General features: G+C 42.3%; 2 protein-coding genes across 5 annotated transcripts in view; one reads left to right on the forward strand and one right to left on the reverse strand.

The window, feature by feature from the left end:
• NDUFA2 (NADH:ubiquinone oxidoreductase subunit A2) overlaps positions 1–4,461 on the forward strand; it is an 8,701-nt gene extending 4,240 nt beyond the window's left edge. Inside the window, exons 2-3 of the mRNA XM_085849411.1 lie at positions 636–742; positions 4,249–4,461. Of these exons, the coding sequence (XP_085705537.1) occupies positions 636–742; positions 4,249–4,337 (196 nt within the window). The 3' untranslated portion in view covers positions 4,338–4,461. The remainder of the gene's footprint in view (positions 1–635; positions 743–4,248) is intronic.
• A 291-nt stretch (positions 4,462–4,752) lies between these two features.
• Positions 4,753–20,387, reverse strand: part of LOC147015048 (uncharacterized) — a 68,607-nt gene continuing 52,972 nt past the window's right edge. For 3 of the 4 annotated variants that reach the window (XM_085849406.1, XM_085849407.1, XM_085849404.1), the window contains 6 exons: positions 19,685–19,843; positions 18,937–18,970; positions 15,586–15,653; positions 13,703–13,750; positions 13,363–13,434; positions 4,753–6,666 (listed from right to left, as the gene is read on the reverse strand). In XM_085849406.1, the coding sequence (XP_085705532.1) occupies positions 6,581–6,666; positions 13,363–13,434; positions 13,703–13,750; positions 15,586–15,653; positions 18,937–18,970; positions 19,685–19,843 (467 nt within the window). In that variant the 3' untranslated portion in view covers positions 4,753–6,580. Of the gene's footprint in view, positions 6,667–11,434; positions 11,511–13,362; positions 13,435–13,702; positions 13,751–15,585; positions 15,654–18,936; positions 18,971–19,684; positions 19,844–20,387 lie in introns of all 4 variants that reach the window. The other variant, XM_085849405.1, reaches the window with a different exon arrangement.

Here is a 20,387-nt window from a genome sequence, read left to right on the forward strand (position 1 = left end):
TGAAAAAAAAAAATTGAAAATCATTCCAAACAGAAACTCGACTGTTTTTAAGGATGTCATACATGACACAAACAACAGGCACAAAGACCAAATGTAATGTGTTACATAGGTTGGTGTGAAAGCCACTGTGTGAACTGGAAGTAAAATTCCAAAATGCTTTTTTTTTTTCATCTCCTACGACCTTCAAAATCTTTTTTTAATTTCGACTGAATTATACGTTTGAACAATGAAGAACACAAATTGCCTTTTTAACACTTTCAAAACCCTTCCGTTTAGCCGTGCTTGGACAAAATATTACGGCATTTTACATCATCACGACCAATCACATTTGCCGCTCGTAGACCCCATACCATGTGGTTGTTTCTCAAGGCGGCGTGAGGTAAGGTGTTCTATGAACTATTGTTGTTTCGGGACACATCTCACTTTGTCCTTGCATAAAATGTTGTTGCTCGTCGATCATTACATTGCTGTGTTTGAACGTGGAAATACACGGATTGAACTTTGTAAAGAGATTTCAAATGATGTCTACATGACGCAGCAAGCTCCTCCTGATGTGAGATTTGTGACTTGACATAAAGCAGGTGAAGCCACTCACTGTACTCATGGCTACACTCTTTGTTTGCTCCCGTGTGCAGGGAATTTATTGAGCAGTACTATGTGCCACTGAAGCAGGCGAACCCAGCACTTCCACTACTTGTGCGTGAGAGCAGCGGCGTACAACCACGCCTGTGGGCCAGATACGGTATTACCTCATCATTGAAGTTGTTTGATCATTTTTTTGTTTCAAATCGACATTATCATGACTGTCCATATTTGATTGTCACAATTTTATTTACTCTTATTGCGAGTGTTGCGATGAAATCCCTCCTGAGGTTAATCAGAATTGGTTAAATCAGTTTCAAAGTTCTCAACTTTTTTTTGTATGCAGAATCAAAGGACGTCAAAGAGCTCCAACACATCATAATAGGGAGGCAGGGAAACGCCGACAACAGGGCCGAGGGATAAAATGGATGGAGCCGGACAAACAAGGGATAAGGGGTAGGGGGTGGATAAGATGGATGCAGATGCAAAAACTCAGGAAGGAAACACTGGAGATTTGGGAGTTAGGGATGGGAGGTTTAACGGGGGTGGCTGGTTGTGGCAGCAAGTTGGAAGTCGGCCAGGGTGCCACCACCCAATGACCAACTCTTCGTGAAAGGCTCCGTGGGATCTTTAACGTCCACCAGCCGAAGCCGGCAGGTGTGTCCGGCTCCACGTCCCATCCAACGGGCGGAGCAGTCATCGTTGCATCATCCTGCCTGTGAAGCACCACGATGACCGTTTTCATGGCCGTGTCAGGCATCGAACCCAAACCAATCGACGTGAAGGGAAGTGTGCAACCTCTGAGCAGTGTCAACTCGTGAAACATCGGTATATCTATTACCAACAGACAGTTTACACAATACGTTATTTTAATCAACAATGATGGGAACAAACGAGCAATACACATACAGGAATCAGGAATGAGTAATTGCAACAATCTCATGGAAATATGCAAATTCATTTGAACATAAATATCACAAATATTATCAAAAAGAGGGAATTAATTCTACAATGCAGTAGTTTGCCTGTGAACCCTCTGCTCTGCACAGAGCAATGCAGTTTCAGCTACCATTTAATAAAAAATATGTTTATTCCTCTCCATAATTAGGTCAAGTTGTTTGGTTACCATTTAACTTCAGATTTTGTACCAGCTGTTGGAACCTCAATATTGCACATGCTCGTATCGGGCCTTTAAAAAAAAATTATCTATTATTTATTTACTTTTGTGTTACATGAACAAGCCAAACTTCATGAACTTTCTCACTCGTATTTGGACCGATGTTCATTTTGACCTTTTTTTTTTGTTTTGCTTTGATTCTTGCTTTTCCTTAGCGCTCTAAACTAAACGTCTCTTGAGACGACCTTGTATCGATGTGCACGTATCTTGCATCTGCCATGGAAAAGTTTACAACAAGGCAGTTTGAAAGATCTGTACTCACTTCTTATCACCTCTCACTGAAAGAACTTGCTCGAGATGATTTCCATAACTTTCGGAGAGTTTCGCTTTTCAACCTTTCACTTATCCTCCACGCTAAACTAATCACGAGGATGAACTTGGTCCCCATTAATATGATTGTGTAAGATTTAAAAGGCAATACAGTTCCATGTTAGACCAACAATTTATGTGCGTGTTCATATTGCCATCTGCTTAGGAGGTTGACACCACCCACAGGGCACAACCGGGCGACCACGCTCACAAAGAGGGCAAACCACTTCCCGAGTTGTAGAGCCGGTCACATCCTGGATTCCAAGCGGTTGGAGTAAACAGACCATTTTTACAACCAACCACTAGTGAAACTGGACTCGAGCCATGATATCGTAAGAGAAAACTTTATTCTTTATTATTTTCCCAAATTACCTTCAACTTATCCTAAACTATTAAAAGAAATGCACAAAAGCACCAGTTCAGCGAAATGAAAGTCAACACAATCTCAAAGTTTTGAAACAAGGGGATGTGCCACAGGATGTGGGCGTTTTGTGACGGAGCATATGCTGAGCGACTTTCCAGTGTAGTGAGCAGCAAAGATAATTGTGAAACGGAGGATAAAGCAAAAACAGTATGAGAATAAAACGATGACGGACGCAAATTCTGTGTCATGCAGTGGTGCTGAGAAAAGGTACGTTGTTTAGAGTCTCTGTGCAAAGTGTACCAGTTTAGATCCATGACGTCAGCCTCATCCTGGAGAACACCTCCACCTTGTTAGCAATCAGGAGCACACAAGCCTTGTAGAAACAGCACACTTCAAACAAGGACGTCCATATAGCTAAGTTGGTCTCCAGTGAAGCCGAGGTTCTTAACACCGAGCCTCTGAGAGGATCCTCATTTCAAAGGGAGAATCCCTCCAGAGCACGACACGATGTGATGCAATCCCAGTGAAGCGACTTCACAGTCATCTTCCTGATCTGCTTCCTCTCTCTGTTGACATCCTCTGTGTCTGTCGATTGTCCTTTTTCTGCCTTGCGTAGCTCGGCATGCCCTTCATCACTCAAGGGCCTTCCGCTACCAGCATCTCTCTCCTTCATTGCTTCCTGTATCTGCCGACTTCCTCTGTGTGTCTCAGTTGTCATATTTTATGTTTACTGTACCAGGCACGCCCCTCGTTCCTCAAGGGCCAATTATATGGTTGCTCTAGAGTCCACGCCTAAGCTCGTCAAGGCATGCTCTTGCCTGCCCAAGCTTATCCACTGTACAATAGTTCGTCTTTACGATGATTGTCAACCTCGTTCACTTTTCTCGACTCCTTCCATAACTATCATTACAAACATAAAACGATTCAATGCTAAAATAAATAATCATGCACGTCCAAAATTCCATGTCTTATCTATCTATAATTCCAATTGTGTGTGTGTGTGTGTGTGTGTGTGTGTGTGTGTGTGTGTGTGTGTGTGTGTGTGTGTGTGTGTGTGTGTGTGTGTGTGTCCGCTGTTTCTCGACAACTACTGGTCTGATCTAATTGAAACTTGCCAGGTATATTGCTGGGGACCTGAGGATGTGCCTTTTCAAGGTGTGATATTAATCGGACAAGTGGTTCCCAAGTTATGGCCATTTATTTACCAAACCAATGACAGGACACGTTGCTGCGTAGGCATGGCCAATGGGGAAAGAGCGCCATTTAGTTACCAATGACAGGACACGTTGCTGCGTAGGTGTGGCCGTTGGGGAAGAGATCCTCAGCCGCGTTCCCCATTACAGGTTACAACGTACGGACTTCCGGATCGTGATGACTTAGTGTATTCTAATAATTTCTCGATTTATTTTGCGCATTTATCGATAAACACAATGCCCCAATACAGTCATCGTTTACGAGAGCGAAGGAACGGCCTGTGTGGTTGTTTGAAAGTTTTATTTTTTTTTTTGCACGTACGGGCACGCGAGAGCGAAGGAACGGCCTGTGTGGTTGTTTCTGGCATGCAGTTTGAAAGTTTTTTTTTTTGTTTGTTTGTTTTTTTTGCACGTACGGCCACGCACTAGTAACAATAATTACACAATTAACCATTCCTCTCAATCAAAGCAAAATGTCACAATGAAACACAAAAATTCTCATTTCGGACAAAATTACAAATGACGACCAACTCCCCATGTCCCCCCGTTTGTATAAATTATATCTTGTTTTATTCACTGAATGATTCCTCCATCTTGCCTTTCATCCCACTCCCATCCAATAGCATTTGGTCAGGAGGAAACGGTCTCTCTCAAGAACATGACGGCTGAACAGGTGGCTCAGGCTGTGAAACAACTGGCGAAGCCTCATTAGGCCCTGTATAGTGAGGCCTCGCTCCAATCAAACACCAAGTTTGCTTTAACCCATGGCTCCGGTCTCGTTACATTGAATTTACCTTTTGGGGGGGGGGGGAGTGCAATAAACCTCCTTGAATGATTTTTGTTTTCTTTGTATTCATGTATGGAGTGTAATGTGATGTTTCTTTGGAGGAAATTGAGAAAGGGAAGATGGTAATTAGGAGGGAAAAGTTTTGTAAGAGATGCGTAGGGATACGTACTGCACTCTCATGTTGCGTACCTTCAATACTGGTAATTTGCCCAATCGTAAACTTTATACATGGGTACAGGTTAGCTTTGCTTGCCCTCTCTCATTTGGACCGTTCCCAGTTAGTACCTATTGTGGCAGCTCTGAGGCCTAACTGTAAATTTCCATCAGGAGACAGGCATGCTTGTAGGGTAAGTTTGGTATTTATTGGGGGGGGGAAGCCTTATTACAAAGCAAGCTAAGGTGCAAGTGGAAACATGTGAATAACCATTCATCAAAAGCACGTTGATGCAAAACGCTTCATCTGAGCAATCGGTCAGAATAACAACGCAACGGAAAACCAACATCACAAATGTGAACATATCAGGCAAAAATGTTTAATATAAAATGTTTTTAACTTGATTATCATATCATTGGGCAATTAAGGCACGGGTCCAAGCCATTTGGCATATTATATAGTCTCATGCCAGAAATTGCATCCCCTAAAGGGGGGTACGACGCAAACGGTTGAGGGTGAACATGCACCGATCATACCATGGATCATCTTGGACTTTTGTGAGCTCTTACGGAAAACAACACTACCTAAAGACTTAAAAATACATTTTTGTTTTTTTCCCCCCCCTCAACTTTCACCAAGCTCAGCTCTGACACCTGGAATTTACTCCTTTTTACCTCTGCAACCGAAGGTGGACGGAGATCGTTTTCACCCATTTGTTTGTCTGTCTGAGCAGGATATCTCAAAAAGTTATGGACGGGTTTGGACGAAACTTGGTGGACAGGTTGGGTGTGTGAGACAAGGACGAATCGATTCGATTTTGGTGACAATCTGAAATGTTGCTTCACCTCCTTTCCCACGGTGATTAGCAAACCTCTCTCAACATTCCGCGAAAGTGTTTGCCTGTAGTTTAACTTTTTCAGAAAAAAATTCATGTTCCCTTTTCCAGATAAGCCACACTCCTGAAGAATGAAGAACTAATATTGCTTGTGAAGGATAGTGTCTGTGTGTGCTGGTGGCCAGGAAGAACAATGGATTAAATTAACAGGACATTGATCGAGGTATGCTAACCGCCAGGGGAAGCTAACATTTCAGGCATTAACCCTTCGTTAGAGCAAAGGGTTAATGCCTGAGCAATAGATTAAACATCAACTTGCTTCCTCCAGCAGTTAGCTACCTCGATCAATGTATTCATTTCATCCATCACACTTAAAGCCCTCGCGTAGGTGAAAAATGGGGTTCACCCCTGGTTCTCTAAGCATGGGGAAATGGAATGGATTCGGTTTTTTTTGTGTGAACCAACATGACATGGGATGGCTAACCCTGGCATGCGAGATTATTACAACTGACAAAGATATTTGTTGTGTAAAATTTAGAGAGCATGCCTATGTTGCCTCAAATTTGGGGATTTCACCAGGAAATCTGCACACAATGGAGAACCAATTTCCAAAAGATACGATAGGATTTCTTGATGTTCACAATCCAAATGCAGACTGGATGTCTGGCTTTGTCCCCATCGTCTAAAAATTTGCTCCAAGTTGCAGTGTCAACCCACTGACACTACCAGGACAGCAGTTTTTATTCTCCCCCTCCCCGTTCCTCCTGCCTTTCAGGTCAGACAATTCAATAGCAAACTGAGCTATATATAGTAATTTAATAATTAATCTCACATTGCTGTTAAGTAATTTGGTTAATTATGTGGAAGCCAACCCTGCTGTCATAGTTAAGGCCCAAAAATGAGATTACTGAGGACTTTATCACAGCGACAATGCCAGAGCAGCATTATAATGCTCTACGTCCATTTTGTCCCTCAAAGCTGATGTATTGCACAGCATAACACTCTTGGTAAGACTTTGGCATTTAGCTTCTCAGTTGTATCTTGAGAACAATAAGTGAGGTCCTTTTGTTTGGTTGTTTTGCAATGATTGCTCAATCCTTCATCAAATTCTGTGCTTCTAACTGCCCATCCTTGCAAAAGAGGCAGGTGCAGGAACTTGGAGTGGATAATTGGTAAAGATCAATCTACTCTTCCGTAGAGATCGTCGTTGTTCAGGTACGCAGTGTGTGGACCGTAGTTGATCTCTTCAGGCCTGGGAAGCAGATCTGCCACAAATGGGATGTAAAAGTTTCAGTTTCAGTTTTTTTAATCCGTATGATTATTCTTCCAGTCGAGTTGAACATGAACATTTGTACAAGTAACCCCATCATAATTGTACAGAAGAGGTGTCAAATTAAGAAATAGCTTGAAAGGCTGACAGCCCTTTTATATAATAAGTTTCACAACTTCAACTGCATGAGCAGGATAGCAAAGAGAAAATAAATAAAAGAAGAAAGAAGAGAAAGTCCTCTTGCCGAGTGTGTGTGTGTGTGTGTGTGTGTGTGTGTGTGTGTGTGTGTGTGTGTGTGTGTGTGTGTGTGTGTGTGTGTGTGTGTGTGTGTGTGTGTGTGTGTGTGTGTGTGTGCGCGCACATATATATATATATATATATATATATATATATATATATATATATATATATATATATATATATATATATATATTTTTTTTTTTTTTTTTTTTATTTTGTCCCCTGGTACCGAGTCATGGACAATTTTACATGTACTGTAAGTGAGATTGTGCACAGCAACATTTTCCAGGCAAGAAAAGGAAAATAATTTCAGCTACAAAGTCAATGCAATAAAATCATTCGATAAGATATTGATTCAAAATGTATTTTGTTTAAAAACAGTATATTGAGCAGTTGAACTCAAGTTTAGGATATCAAGGAGAAGAGAATACCCGATGTTGGGACCGGAGTGTCGAATGGATTAATTATTTCCATGTATTGCTTTCATATATGGAGTGTCGAATAGATTTTTGGGCCATTACAGTGTTTCAATGCAAAAGGTGATATTTATTGGACTGTCTTGTGGGATCGGAGTGAACGTCAATTATAACGCACAGTATATTAAAAAGAGATGAGCAGTTCACTAGAATTCAGTCGGAACATGAAAAGGGCATTTTGTAGAAAATATGTAGAATTTATTTTCAGTGTTTTCATCTTAACAAATAAAGGATTTGAATGGTCACGGTTCTCCAATTGTTTGCACACGGCTGTGTAAGATCCTCGGCCAGAACAAAATAATAGTTTTTTTTGCGTATTTTGTTGTGATTTGTGTCAGGGGTTGTGGGTTTGTATTTATAAAGGTTGTAGTTGTGTACATAATAGTTTTAGCAGGTATTTGTGTTGGTTTATTGAAAGAAGCAGGGAGAGGCCTCGTGTTAAGTTGGGGCCTTGGGAGTGTGGTGGTGTGAAAAGGGTATAAATGGAGAGCAAAGGAGAAAGGAAGAGTTCATAAAATGTAATAGATGCTCAATGTGGGCCACATCAAGAATGGGGGAAGGAATGTTTTGTATTTAAGAAGCAGTGAGAATCAGTTCAGGGACAAAGGGAGTGTTTCCAGAATGATGGACATAGGTTAAATAGAAAGGGGGCAGCAAGGTTTATGGTGGGAATTTAGGAAGAAATTCAGGGAAACTATTAAGGCAGGAACTGATGTTTTAATTGGGATGAATAAGGCCAGGCAAGTAAATAGAATTTCAGGAAGGGAAAAGTTAAACATATTCTATACCAATGCCAGAAGTTTAAATAATAAGATGGAAGAGCTTGAAGCCAAAGTAGATAGCGAGGAGTACGATATAGTTGGAGGAAGTGAGACATCGTTTAAGGAGGAGAGTAAGTGGAGGACAGGATTAGAAGGCCACAAGGTGTATCGGTGTGATAGGAAGGAGAGAATAGGAGGAGGAGAAGCAATCTTGGTGAAGGACGACATTGCATCAAGAGAAAGGGGTGACATTAAGGAAGGAATAAATGTTGAGGATTCTGTACGAGTAGAGATTAGAGATTGTAAAAACAGTAAGATCCTGGTGGGATGTTTTTATAGGGCTCTGGGTGTGAAGGAAGAGGAGGAGGAGGAAGGAGGAGTCCATGAAGAATTCAAAAGGGCATGTGGTAAGGGAAGAGTATTGATTATGGGGGATTTTAACTTGCCAGGGATATATTGGGTCCAGGAACAGGGAAAGGGAAGAGTAGATGAGGATTTCCTCGTTTTATTCCAAGATTGCTTTTTAACCCAGTTTGTAGATAAGCCCACGAGGGGGAGTGTAGTGTTAGACCTCCTTTTAAGTAACGATCCCAATATAGTGGAGGTCAGGGAGCATTTAGGAGCAAGTGACCATAGCATTGTTTGTGCATGGATTCTGTTAAGGATTAGAATTCAGGATGGTAGAGTAAGGCCATTAGATTTCAGGAAGGCAAACCTTGAGGGTATGTTGACAGAGTTAGGCAATGTAGATTGAGAGAAGCTAACAACAGGACAATCGTCATCAGAAAAATGGGAAACCTTTAAGGACCAAATGTGTAGAGTGCAGAGTAAGTACATTCCAATGAGGTGTAAAACTAGAAACAGAAACAGGCCAGGGTGGTTGAATAGTGAGATAAGGAACGCTATTTAAGGAGGAGCATAAGGCATTTATTAGGTATAAAATAACAGGACTGAGGTTAGATTTATATCACTATCGGAGTAAATAGAGGCAAGTTAAGAAAATTACTCAGCAAGCCAAAAGAGAGTATGAGAAGGACATGGCTAAGAATATTAAACATAATAACAAGGCTTTCTTTAAGTATATCAGGGGAAAAGAACAGGTTCGGACCAGTGTTGGCCCATTGAGGAATAGCACCAGGAGAGTGGTTAGTGATGAAGGTGAGATGGCAGGCTTATTAAACAGGTATTTTGCTTCAACATTTATACAAGAACAGTCAGGAGAATTCCCAACAGCTGAGAGTATCTATGAAGAAGGGCTTTGACAGAAGATCCAGGTTGGAGTGGAGGAAGTAAAGGAACAGCTCGGTAATCTAAGAGTAGATAAAACTCCGGGGCCAGATAATATGCACCCGAGAGTATTGAGGGAAGTGGCTGTGCAGGTAAGTGAGATGTTAACGGATATTTTCAATTGTTCACTGGTGTCAGGACAGGTACCGGAGGATTGGTAGCGGGATAGCAAGGAGTACGATATAGTTGGAGGAAGTGAGACATCGTTTAAGGAGGAGTATGAGAAGGACATGGCTAAGAATATTTCCTTCCTTTATTCCAAGATTCCAAGATTGAATATTTCCTGGCCCAGGCATCATGGGCTCAATGGCCTCCGCCTGCATGTGATTTCCTTGTATTCGGAGGGGGATCATTTACAAATCAAAAGTGGTGGTTTTAACATTGTACAGGAATTTAGTGAGGACAACATCTGGAATATTGTGTGCAGTTTTGGTCACCACAACTCAGAAACCACATAGATGCCATAGAGAGGGCACAGCGCAGGGCTACTGGATTGATTTCGGGCCTAGCTAGAATCAGCTGTAAGGAACGGCTGAAGGAGACAGGGCTTTATACACTAGAAAGGAGGTGGTTATGAGGAGATATGATAGAGGTGTTTAAGGCAATGAAAGGTATTGGGAAAATAAGTGCAGATTAATTATTCAGCAGAGTAGACAGTGAGAGGACCAGGGGCCATAATCTGAGAGTAAATAAAGAGGAGAGTTAAGATGGTCATAAGGCAGGGGACTTTCACTCAGAGAGTAGTTAATGCATGGAATGGCCTCCCTGGAAAGGTAGTGGCAGCATAAACAGTAGATAAGTTTAAAATGGAATTAGAGACAGTTGGTACCTGTAAGTTATGGAGATAGATGGGTATAGGGATGTTGGCAGCACTTTTAGGTAGTGTGAGCATTGATGGATGATTGTGTGCATGTATATAGTGTTGTTGGTGGAGGTCTTGTCAAGGGGTGTTGTGTGTTTTTTACCCAAGACCGTCTATGCACTTGCCTCCTCCTCTGGAAAGAAAAAAAATTACAAAAAACAAATAAAATAAAATAAAAACATTTTTCATTTTCTAATATTGATCGAGTGTTGATAAATTGGTGCAGTATTGATGTGGCCCAGGCATTATGGGCTCAATGGCCTCCGCCTGCATGTGATTTCCTTGTGTTTTTCCTCGTGTAATCAGTACTGGCTCAGATATGAATTGCTTTATTTTGTTGTTACATAATCGTATTCGTATTGCATTTAGAAATTGCCCAAATCTTATTACAATATGATATGTGGGGTTGTATTATAGAATTATACAATGTGAATAAAACATTAAGAAGTAAATAATGTTTCAATTTACAGAGTATGCCGATACTGCATGAAATTAAAGTTCACTGTGCTTATATTTTTAAAAAAATATATATCTTTATTGTTGTTTTTGTGGTCATTCCAAGTGAAATATTCATGTATGATTGTACTGATTAACCTTGCATCGTACTTTTCCTTCCAAGTGACATGTCATCAATTTTTATGTCATGTTAATATACATGTTTTACTATTTTGTTTTTTTTATATTCAACAATGCATATTATTTAGCCATGTAGAACTCTTGAAATGAATGAAAATTTTCTTCTTCAGAATGAGATAAAACTTGTAACAGTCATACCCTAATTTTATGTCGTCACATTATTAATATGACGACTTGAGTTGCATCACTTTACCTCACACTTGTGCTGTTTTAAAAGCCATAACTTTTATTCTCAAGCGTTTTTAGAACTAACAAGACTGATAAAGATGCCAGAATACATAGCTAAAGACCAAATCAGGAGATCACAAAATTGCTGAAAACTACTGTACTTTACTTTACTTCACACAAATTAATGTGCTGTACCATAGATTGGCTAAAGAGGCATTGTAAAAGTGTTACCTTGGACGTGAAATTATATGTTATTCGTCAAATGGATGCTGGTGAACGTGCCGTTGATGTTGCTGGGTTATTAAGTTTGCCTCCTCTGATTGCGGTGCATACCATCCTTAAAATTGCCGATGTTCATTTGAGAAGGAGGTTGAGGAAGAAGAAGAGGTACTGCAAACTTCGACCGCTTCTGGAAGAGGTTAATAATTTTTATTTACACTGCCTACACAAAGTCTACACCGCCTTTCAATATTTTCAAATTTTGTTGCCTTAAAGCCTGGAATTAAATTGCATTAAATCAGACTTTTTCCACCTTCATTTATACATCGTAACACACAACTTCCAAATGAAAAAAAATTCTACAAATTTCAGAAAATTAATGAAGAATGCAAAACTTGAATATCTTGGTTGGATAAGTGTCCACTTCCCTTATAATAGCAATTGTAAACGAGCTCAGGTGTAACCAATCACCTTCAAAATCGCACACCATGTTAAATGGCTTCCACCTGTGTTAAATTGTAGTGATTCTGATGATTTCAAAATAAAATCAGCTGTTCCTGTCAGTTTCCTCTGCTGGGAAGTCTATTTCACAGCAAAGACTCAACCTTGAGCACCAAGGAGCTTTCAAAAGACCTCCGGAATAAAGTTGTGGAAAGGCACAGCTCAGGGCATGGATATAAAAATATTTCAAAGGCCTTGAATATCCCTTGGAGCACAGTCAAGACAATCATTAAGAAGTAGAAGGCATATGGTACCACCAAGACCCTGCCTAGATCAGGCTATCCATCCAAACTGAATGACCAAGCAAGGAGGAGACTGATTGCAGAGGCCAATGGCAACTTTGAAAGAGCTACATGCCTTTACGGCAAAGACTGTGTGCATGTGACAACAATGTTACAAGCATTCCACAACTCTGGCGTGTACGGTAGGGTGGCAAGAAGGAAGCCATTACTCAAAAAAGCCCATCGTGTGTCCCATGTGAGGTATGCAAACAACAAGAAGTCGATTCTATTTTGGTTCAGGTCTGAATCCAGATCCGGTCTATCAGTGGGATACAAAACAAACTGTTCAGGATGGCGGAGGTATGCGCTCCACCGAGTGCTGTTCTAGTTTTTATATTTTTGTACTCGTTCACATTTTCATTATTAGGGTGTTGTACACTTAAAATGTATAACTTGTTTCTTTTATTGATCAATTGCATAATCCCTTTTGTTATCCATGGATTCTTCAAGTCTCATTTTCACATTTTACTTTCAGAATGTGGAATATTTTTCAAGTGTTGCGGTATTTCGTCTTAAAAACCACATTTGGATGAACTTAGGTCTTAGGGCGACGATCACAAATGCAATTCATGAAATTACTCAGCAGCAACTGGAGAATGTTTTCGACGCTGGAAAATCGGATTTGTTTTTGTATACAAAGTCAAGGCTCATGGAAGAGCTAGAACACAACGGATCAGAACGCAACAGAACAAAAAAAACAAAGACAGCAGAAAGAGGGATAAATGCCAAACGGCAACAGCAGAGCCGAAGGACAAACAAGGGATGCGGGGTCAGGGAAGATGCAGGGGGTGGACAAGATGGATGCAGAATCAAACACTCAGGAAGAAAAACATGAAATTCGGAGAAGGGTGGTGGAGCATAAACTATGTATTACAAAAGATGGTGGTTAGCTTGAAGCCTATAAACTTGAACCGTATTGAGTAAAAGATTTATGAATTATGCTTTCATGCACCATTTATAGTTTGTTTATATGATTGATGTGCACATCAAAAGTTATAAAAGTTCAAAGCTTCATAAACACTTTATGGACAGCCTATTAGATTTAGGAGTACAAGACATACACATGGAAGTGTTGGTGTTGTGTAGATATTGTGTAAATATATACATGTTGACATCGCAAGGACTCTATTTACATCAAACACGGGTGATGATGGTTCGTTTGCTAAATGCATGACGGCAATCCATCCTGCCAGGTCCGTTGCAATGTGGGTTGTTTCAGTCTTGTGTGTAATCATCATGTTGACACCATGTGTCTGGTACCTTCAGGTTGTTGTAAGCTTGTTTCTGCATCGGTCACATTCACATAGTCGGGCAATTCTTCCTTGGATTCGGCTGCGATAACGTGCATTGGAAGGCGAGAGAAAAACGGGTCGCTGTGAGGAGGGAACTGTTCCTTACTGCAGTTTACCTGCACCTTGATTGTGGCTCAATCAATTGGTCTTTGTCGATTATTGCGACCTATCTGATGATTTTCATTCACATTTCAACAGCTGTATCTCTTAGGTAAACGTTTTCTCATAAAATCAATTTGCGATAACAGCAGAGGGATGGAGTTGCAAGTTGTGGGGTGGGGAAGACAGAGAGACTGGAATTCTCTTACCTTGATTCAATATGTTCATTGGTTCGTACGGCTCGTCAGCAACCACAGCTGCCAGGAACACAACCAATAATACATAAAAATGTTTACAGTGCGTCAGTGTTTAATTTTGAATCTGCAATAACTACTTCCATTTCTTGAAGAATACTTGTTGCTGATTCTCAATCTTTAATCCTTCATTATAATATTCCTTGACAACTCCCAATTTGTGCCATATGTTACACCTCCTCCCTATGTCTGTACCTCCATCTATATTCATGACAATCAAAATGGCATCACACCCCAAAAGTGAAATAACGTTATAATGCTTCATAGCACAATAGTGCAAAGTCGCCGAACCGGAAGAGGTGCTGGAAATAGAAGGTGCTCGCTCGTCCATGTGACCATGCACATCTTCTTCATTCCTTCCGTGTCCTCAATCACTTGGACATCAACGGCTTCTCAGAACTGTTATGCTTGCTGATCCACACCAGTCTTGTGAACCTAATCACCACTTTTCCTGCACCTCCACTCTGCCGTTCTTGTGGTTGTTAATCTTCCAGCATCCCTTGCTGTGTAAAACCTGCATGTCAGGAGGTTCTGATCCCAAGAATACCTTTGGCCAAGTTCTGGCTGCATCACTGGGCATCATCTGCTTCACGGCAAGTTTCTTCACCTTGGATCTTCTGCTATTTTTTGACCAGTCAGCAATACAACAAATAATCCAGCAGCTGCACTTTAACCAAGATGTCAGGCTGGAACCTCCAAATGCAAAAACTGGCACCTAGCTGCCTAGGTCTGAGCTATCCCAGGCAAAAATAGCATTCCTTTCCTGTAGTAATTCTCTGCAGACTACTGTCGTAGGATCTGTTACCAACTATAGTATATGAGTACTACTCGCATGTACTATATAGTTCTAACTGTAGCATTTCTGCCTGGGATACATCTATCTCTAACATCCAAGGCCTTTTAGATGCTTTCTTCAGCTGTCACGAGCCACATGACTCTCGATGGCTTATATTCTGCTCTCTCTGACTGCATCATCATTATAAAAGAGACTGCATCACTTGTTGGCAAGTTCCTGGTGTGGCAATACATTAAGACGTCAGAGTAGATTACTCTACCACTAACAGTTATAACACTTGTGCCGAAGAGAGCGTATAAGACGAGTGACTGATGGATGTCTGCAGATGTGAAAGCAAGCAACACACGTGACACTTGATACTTCTCACCATTGGGGGTGACGTGTTGTCATTGTAATATCGATTAAAGAACTTTCTTTCAGTATTTTGAAATCTTGCCAACGAAGTTCTTATTGAAATGCACCACTCCGAACGCATGTTCAACTCAAAGCCACAAGTCCAAGTCCACTCGCCAATGTTGTTGCTTCGTCTGCAGCCTGTGGCTGCTGGTTGCATCATTTTCTGGAAGCATGGCTGTGCCGCTGATGCAATGCCCCTGTTACTAGAAAGTAGGTACTCATTTTGCCAACCTCGGAAGGATGACAGGTTGAATCAACCCACCTGATATTATTTCGACGGTACGACAGGGCCTCAAACTCAAAGCCCGGAGATCTCAAGCCAGCCACCATAACCAATAAGCCAACACCAGGCTTCAATCCCCCGATAACAGGTTATCAATGTCATTCAGTTTCAAATCCACAATGTTTATGCCAATATTATTGGTCGTCGTTCAATAATAATTTAATCTAGTCGCCTATTCTTTTTTCTATTCTGCAGTGCAGTTTCTCAATGCCCTGCAAACAATCCACTGTGGTAGTCTTGTAAAGAAGGCAAACCCTTCTAATCGAGAGCGCATCGATTGGCATTATCATCATCGATTTAAAGGTCCATATAGAATCACGTTAGTGCTTGCATCTTACAACAGAACAATGAAAATTGGTGAACCTTGGATGTCGTGGTATTCAGTGTGGTCAGTCTTGGTTAGCAGTAATGAAAGAGGTCTGGTGTCATACCTATAAAAGAAGGGGATTCAGGGTTATATGGAACAACATGAGCGTTCTTCTGTTCTCACATGTTCTCAAACCCCAGATAGGCATAAACTCGTTTTGACACACTATTTATCTCTCCACATGGACATCGCATGTTGGCAACATGATATTTTATCAATAAATCCATTTCTTACATGCCACTTTTGATTTAGAAGTGACATCTGTAAGGACTCTGCAAAGAAACAAGAGGTAGGAAAAGATGATTTTAAAAATATGCGGAGAGGTGTGTAAACCTGAATTGATGATACATTTTCAAATTTGCATATCGTTGAGTTCCACAGATGAGGAGTTTATCTGCACAATGCTTAATCACAAAAAAATCACTTCGCTCTTCCACGAGCCTCGATCGTATATACAAAAAAAAGGTCGTCATTTTGTTTGAGGTTTAAAAGGGTGATAAATTGGTGGTCACGCAGGTTTTAAAGGGTGAGCGATTGGGGTGTGTGTGGGTTTAAAAGGGCGAGTGATCGGGGTGTGCGTGAGCTTAAAAAGGGAGCAATCGGGATGCGTGTGCGTTTCAAAGTGGAGCCATCGGGTTGCGCGTGGGTTTAAAAGGGGATCAATCGGGATGCGCGTGTGTTTAAAAGGGGAGAAATCGGGACATGCGTCGGTTTTAAAGGGGAGCAATCGAGGTGCGTGTTGGTTTAAAAGAGGAGCAATCGGGACATGCGTGGATTTAAAGGTGAGCAATCGGGACATGCGCGGGTTTAAAAGGGGAGCAATCGGGACATGCGTGGGTTTAAAAGGGGAGCAATCGGGACATGCGTGGGTTTAAAAGGGGAGCAATCGGGACATGCGTGAGTTTAAAAGGGGAGCAATCGGGACACGTGCGGTTTTAAAAAGTGTGGGTAACGGGAGCATTTGTGGGTTTGAATGTGGGATCGTGCTGCGCACCTATTTAAAAGGGTGATTGGTGCATAAGTCGGTCAAATAAACAAGCTCAAATGAGCTAACATCCTCGTCCTCTTAATGATGACGTCATAAAAACGAATATGACGTCATTGTGATGTATCAGGTTTGCGATAAATTATCTGTGCTAATGCCCGGCTTGATTCCCGCAAACAAAATTCAAACAGCTTGCCTAGTTTCGGAGATAATGGTATAGGCGATTTCCATTAGCGGCGATATTATGCCGTCAACTTTTTTCCTTGGAAGAATTTCCAAAATCGGAGATGGTTACTGTCTGCGCAGGGTAATTTTACATATTGTTGTGGTTGACGAAATTCACAAACCACCATTCAGGTCCCTTAGGTGAGATATCTCGGTAAGTATATGTGTAGTTAGGCCCAAACCCGTTGTCTAGAGGGAATAAATGTCATTCATGCGGGCTGTGACTCTTCAGGATAGCCGTTTTTCTTTTACTATCTTTATTTTGGACCAGCCGCCATTATTACCACCACCAACCACGTCTCAACAGCCATCACAACAACCACCAACCACAACGCCGCTTCACAACAACAACCACCAACCACAACGCCGCTTCACCACAACCGCCACGACCTTTACCGTCACAACTCGCCACCATCGCATCACCGTCATCTCGCGCCACTCGTGGGCACCGATGCTGGACTCGTGCGGGGCGCGCACCGAGCAGCGTGTTCAAAAACATCACGGACTTTCCGCAGAAAAACGGATCAAAAACGACTCACGCCCACTTTTGTTCCGTCCAATCGGTGAGCGAGGGGCGATTTGGCCCCGCCTCCAGGGCGTTGGAGGGCGGTCGCTATATGCAAATTCATGGATCAAAAAGCATTCACGCCGACTTTTCCTCGGGCCAATGGGGAGCCAGCAAGAGAGGTGAAGGGTCGGAGGCAGAGGGTCAAGGGTAAAAGAGCGAAGCCACGGGGCTTATAAAAACGACTGCGTTCGTCAGTCAAGGCAGTTGAGTTGGAAGTTGAGTTGAGTGTGCGGAGTTCAAGAGAGTCGTCGGTGGAGCTGGAAAGAAGTGGTACTAGTCGGAGTGAAGAGGACGGAGCTGTGGAGAGGTGACAGCGGCGAAGGCGGACGAGGGGGTGCTCGCGTCGGTGCCGGGAGCTGCACACCAGAGAGGCCAGCAACGCGACCGAGGTGGAGGAGGAGACGCTCGCCGCGGGACCCGAGACAGGGTTATATCCTCCTTTCCCCGAGCATCAGCAACCCCCTCCTGTTTCCCCCCGTGCTGAGATAGTGCGACAAAGGGGGCCCCCTTCCCACCCCCTACCAGACACTGTCCGCGAGGCCCGCGGAGTTGAGGCACCACCGCCACTTCGCGTCTCATCATCAGACGGGTAGGCCCGACACGGTCTCGGCCCCAGGCCCGCCTACCCCCTCATCCTGGAGGGTGGTTCTCTTTTCTTTTGCTTTGGGAATGTGTGTTGTCGGCGCCGTCTGTGAAGTAAAATTGTATAAGTGTTGCCGTGTGCCCGGTAGTCGGATAGATCTGCATTGTTGCATTTGCTTTTTGTGTAATATTGCATTGTCTTCTTTTACATGTGCTTTTGGTGGAATTGTATATGTGTGCTTTCCGTTCATCGCGAAATAAATGTGCTTATTGTTGAACTGTTTTCCCGCTTCGCTTCGTCATTTCTTTCATTGAATCCCCATCTTGCTTCACGTAAAGGGTTGGTCGTGGGCTCAGACGCCCGATAATTAATCGAACCGTCAAGGCCGATGAATAACACCGCTCGGTTATCCCGATAGTACGGAACGGGTCGCTTAAGTGGCCCGTGTCCAAAGTCGACCTGCGGCGAGGTGCGATCGCCCGGTCTACCCTCCGTGTGGGTACTTAGGTAGGTCGAATTTGGCGAGCAACCCTATCCCACGCGGGGGCCGATTGGCACGATCGCGGTGAGACCGAAAGGTCCACCCGTGACTGGTTCCCGGCGTTAGTCCGAGAGGGTCACGACTGGATTGTCCGTCCGGTGGGCGACGAGCCGCGATTCGAGTTACGTGGCCGTCCGCACGCCGGCGGGCGCGAATCCGCAACAATATATATGCCAAGTTTCAGGAAGTTTCGATGAAAACTGTAGGCTGTGAAACAAAAAAGTCCACAAGAAAAAGATGAAGAACAACAATGTGAGTAAGACTTAGAGATCCTCCACGAGGATCTAAAAATAAGAGCCTCGCTCCTGCATGGAAGTAAAGTTGGTCGTACAAGGTACATACTGCTCTTGCTCTTTAAAAACCACATTTGTGCCGAAGAGAGCACACGCGGTTATTGAATTGGGCATTTTACATAAGGGTGGAAAATATAAGAATACTGACTCACTGCGAGGCGTACGGAGAAACCAGGGCACGGTGTCCTGCAACACAGAAATCGCCACACTGATTCCATTGACTTCGCTGATCCGTGTGGGATCATTTGTTTTTGTTTTACAAACACATTTGTTTTTGTTTACAAACACAAAACACATTTGTTTTACACATCAGAACGGATTTGTATCATTATTAAGCTTCATGTCAAAAGGTATAGTCATTCTGTATATCCATGGCATTTTGAAGGTTAGAATTCAATGATTTGATATCATTGATTATTATTATTTTTATATTTTTTCCCTTGTGATTCGAATTTGTTTCCCTTCGTAACCGAAGAAGGCCATTTACACGAAACGTGTGAACTACCTGGTCATTGTTTATAGTGCAGGAGTTGCTGCCTTAGCAGCAATCACACTCTAAGATAGCAAGCAGTGTCAAGGAACCTCCAAGAAGACTTGAGCACTTGCTACCTACAGTCCAGGCAGGAATTTGGAATTCATCCAGGATGCCGGCGATAACTCGCTTCCTGTTCATGAAGGACACCGTAGGGTCTATAACGTTCACCAATTAATGATGGGAGATGGGACTCTGCGCATAACATCCTTCCAAGGGACGTCACACACCGATGCCTCCCATTGCCTGAGAAACACCAGGATGGTAGTTTATGTCTGTGTCGGGATTCAAACCACGGCTCGATAGCTCAGACGACAGTGCAAGTTTGTGGTTATGGGTGGTTATCGGTGTGTGGCTGCATCACTTACTCATTTTGCAGATTGTTATGGTGGAAATCAGGATCAGAATGATGAGGAAAGCAGTGGCTGCACAAATGATGGTGATCATCATTTGGTTTTTATGCATTGCTGCATTCTGAGTTTGATGCTCATGGGCTGTACATTTCCATTCATTCAGCACCACAGAGTCTACAAAAACAGGAACAGAAACAATATCTTTAATAATGGAAGTTTGATGGACAAATTTATTTCATGTCATCACATGTCATCGAAGCAAATTTGTTGATGACTCGATTTTCCTCTCCTATATACAGTGTCTATATCGTCTACTCCCCCTTTCAAAATTTTCACCTTTTGTTCCCTTATCGCCTGGAATTAAATAGCATTAAATCAGACTTTTTTCCACCTTTATTTACACATCGTAACCCACAACTTCCAAATGAAAAACAAATTCCACAAATTTCTGAATATTAATTAAAAATAGAAAATTAGAATATCTTGGTTGGATAAGTGTCTACCTCCTGGAATTAGCAATTTTAAATCAGCTCAGGTGTAACCAATCACCTTCAAAATCAAACACCAAGTTAATTGACTTCCACCTGTCTTAAATTGTAGTGATTCTGATTATTTCAGAATAAAATTAGCTGTTCCTGAAGGTTTCCTCTGCTGGGTAGTGCATTTCACAGCAAAGTTTCAACCGTGAGCACCAAGGAGCTTTCAAAAAACCTCTGGG

The sequence above is a fragment of the Eptatretus burgeri genome, chromosome 12 (genome assembly GCF_056783735.1).
Source record: "Eptatretus burgeri isolate ZD-2024b chromosome 12, Ebu_testis_v1, whole genome shotgun sequence".
NCBI lineage: Eukaryota > Metazoa > Chordata > Myxini > Myxiniformes > Myxinidae > Eptatretus > Eptatretus burgeri.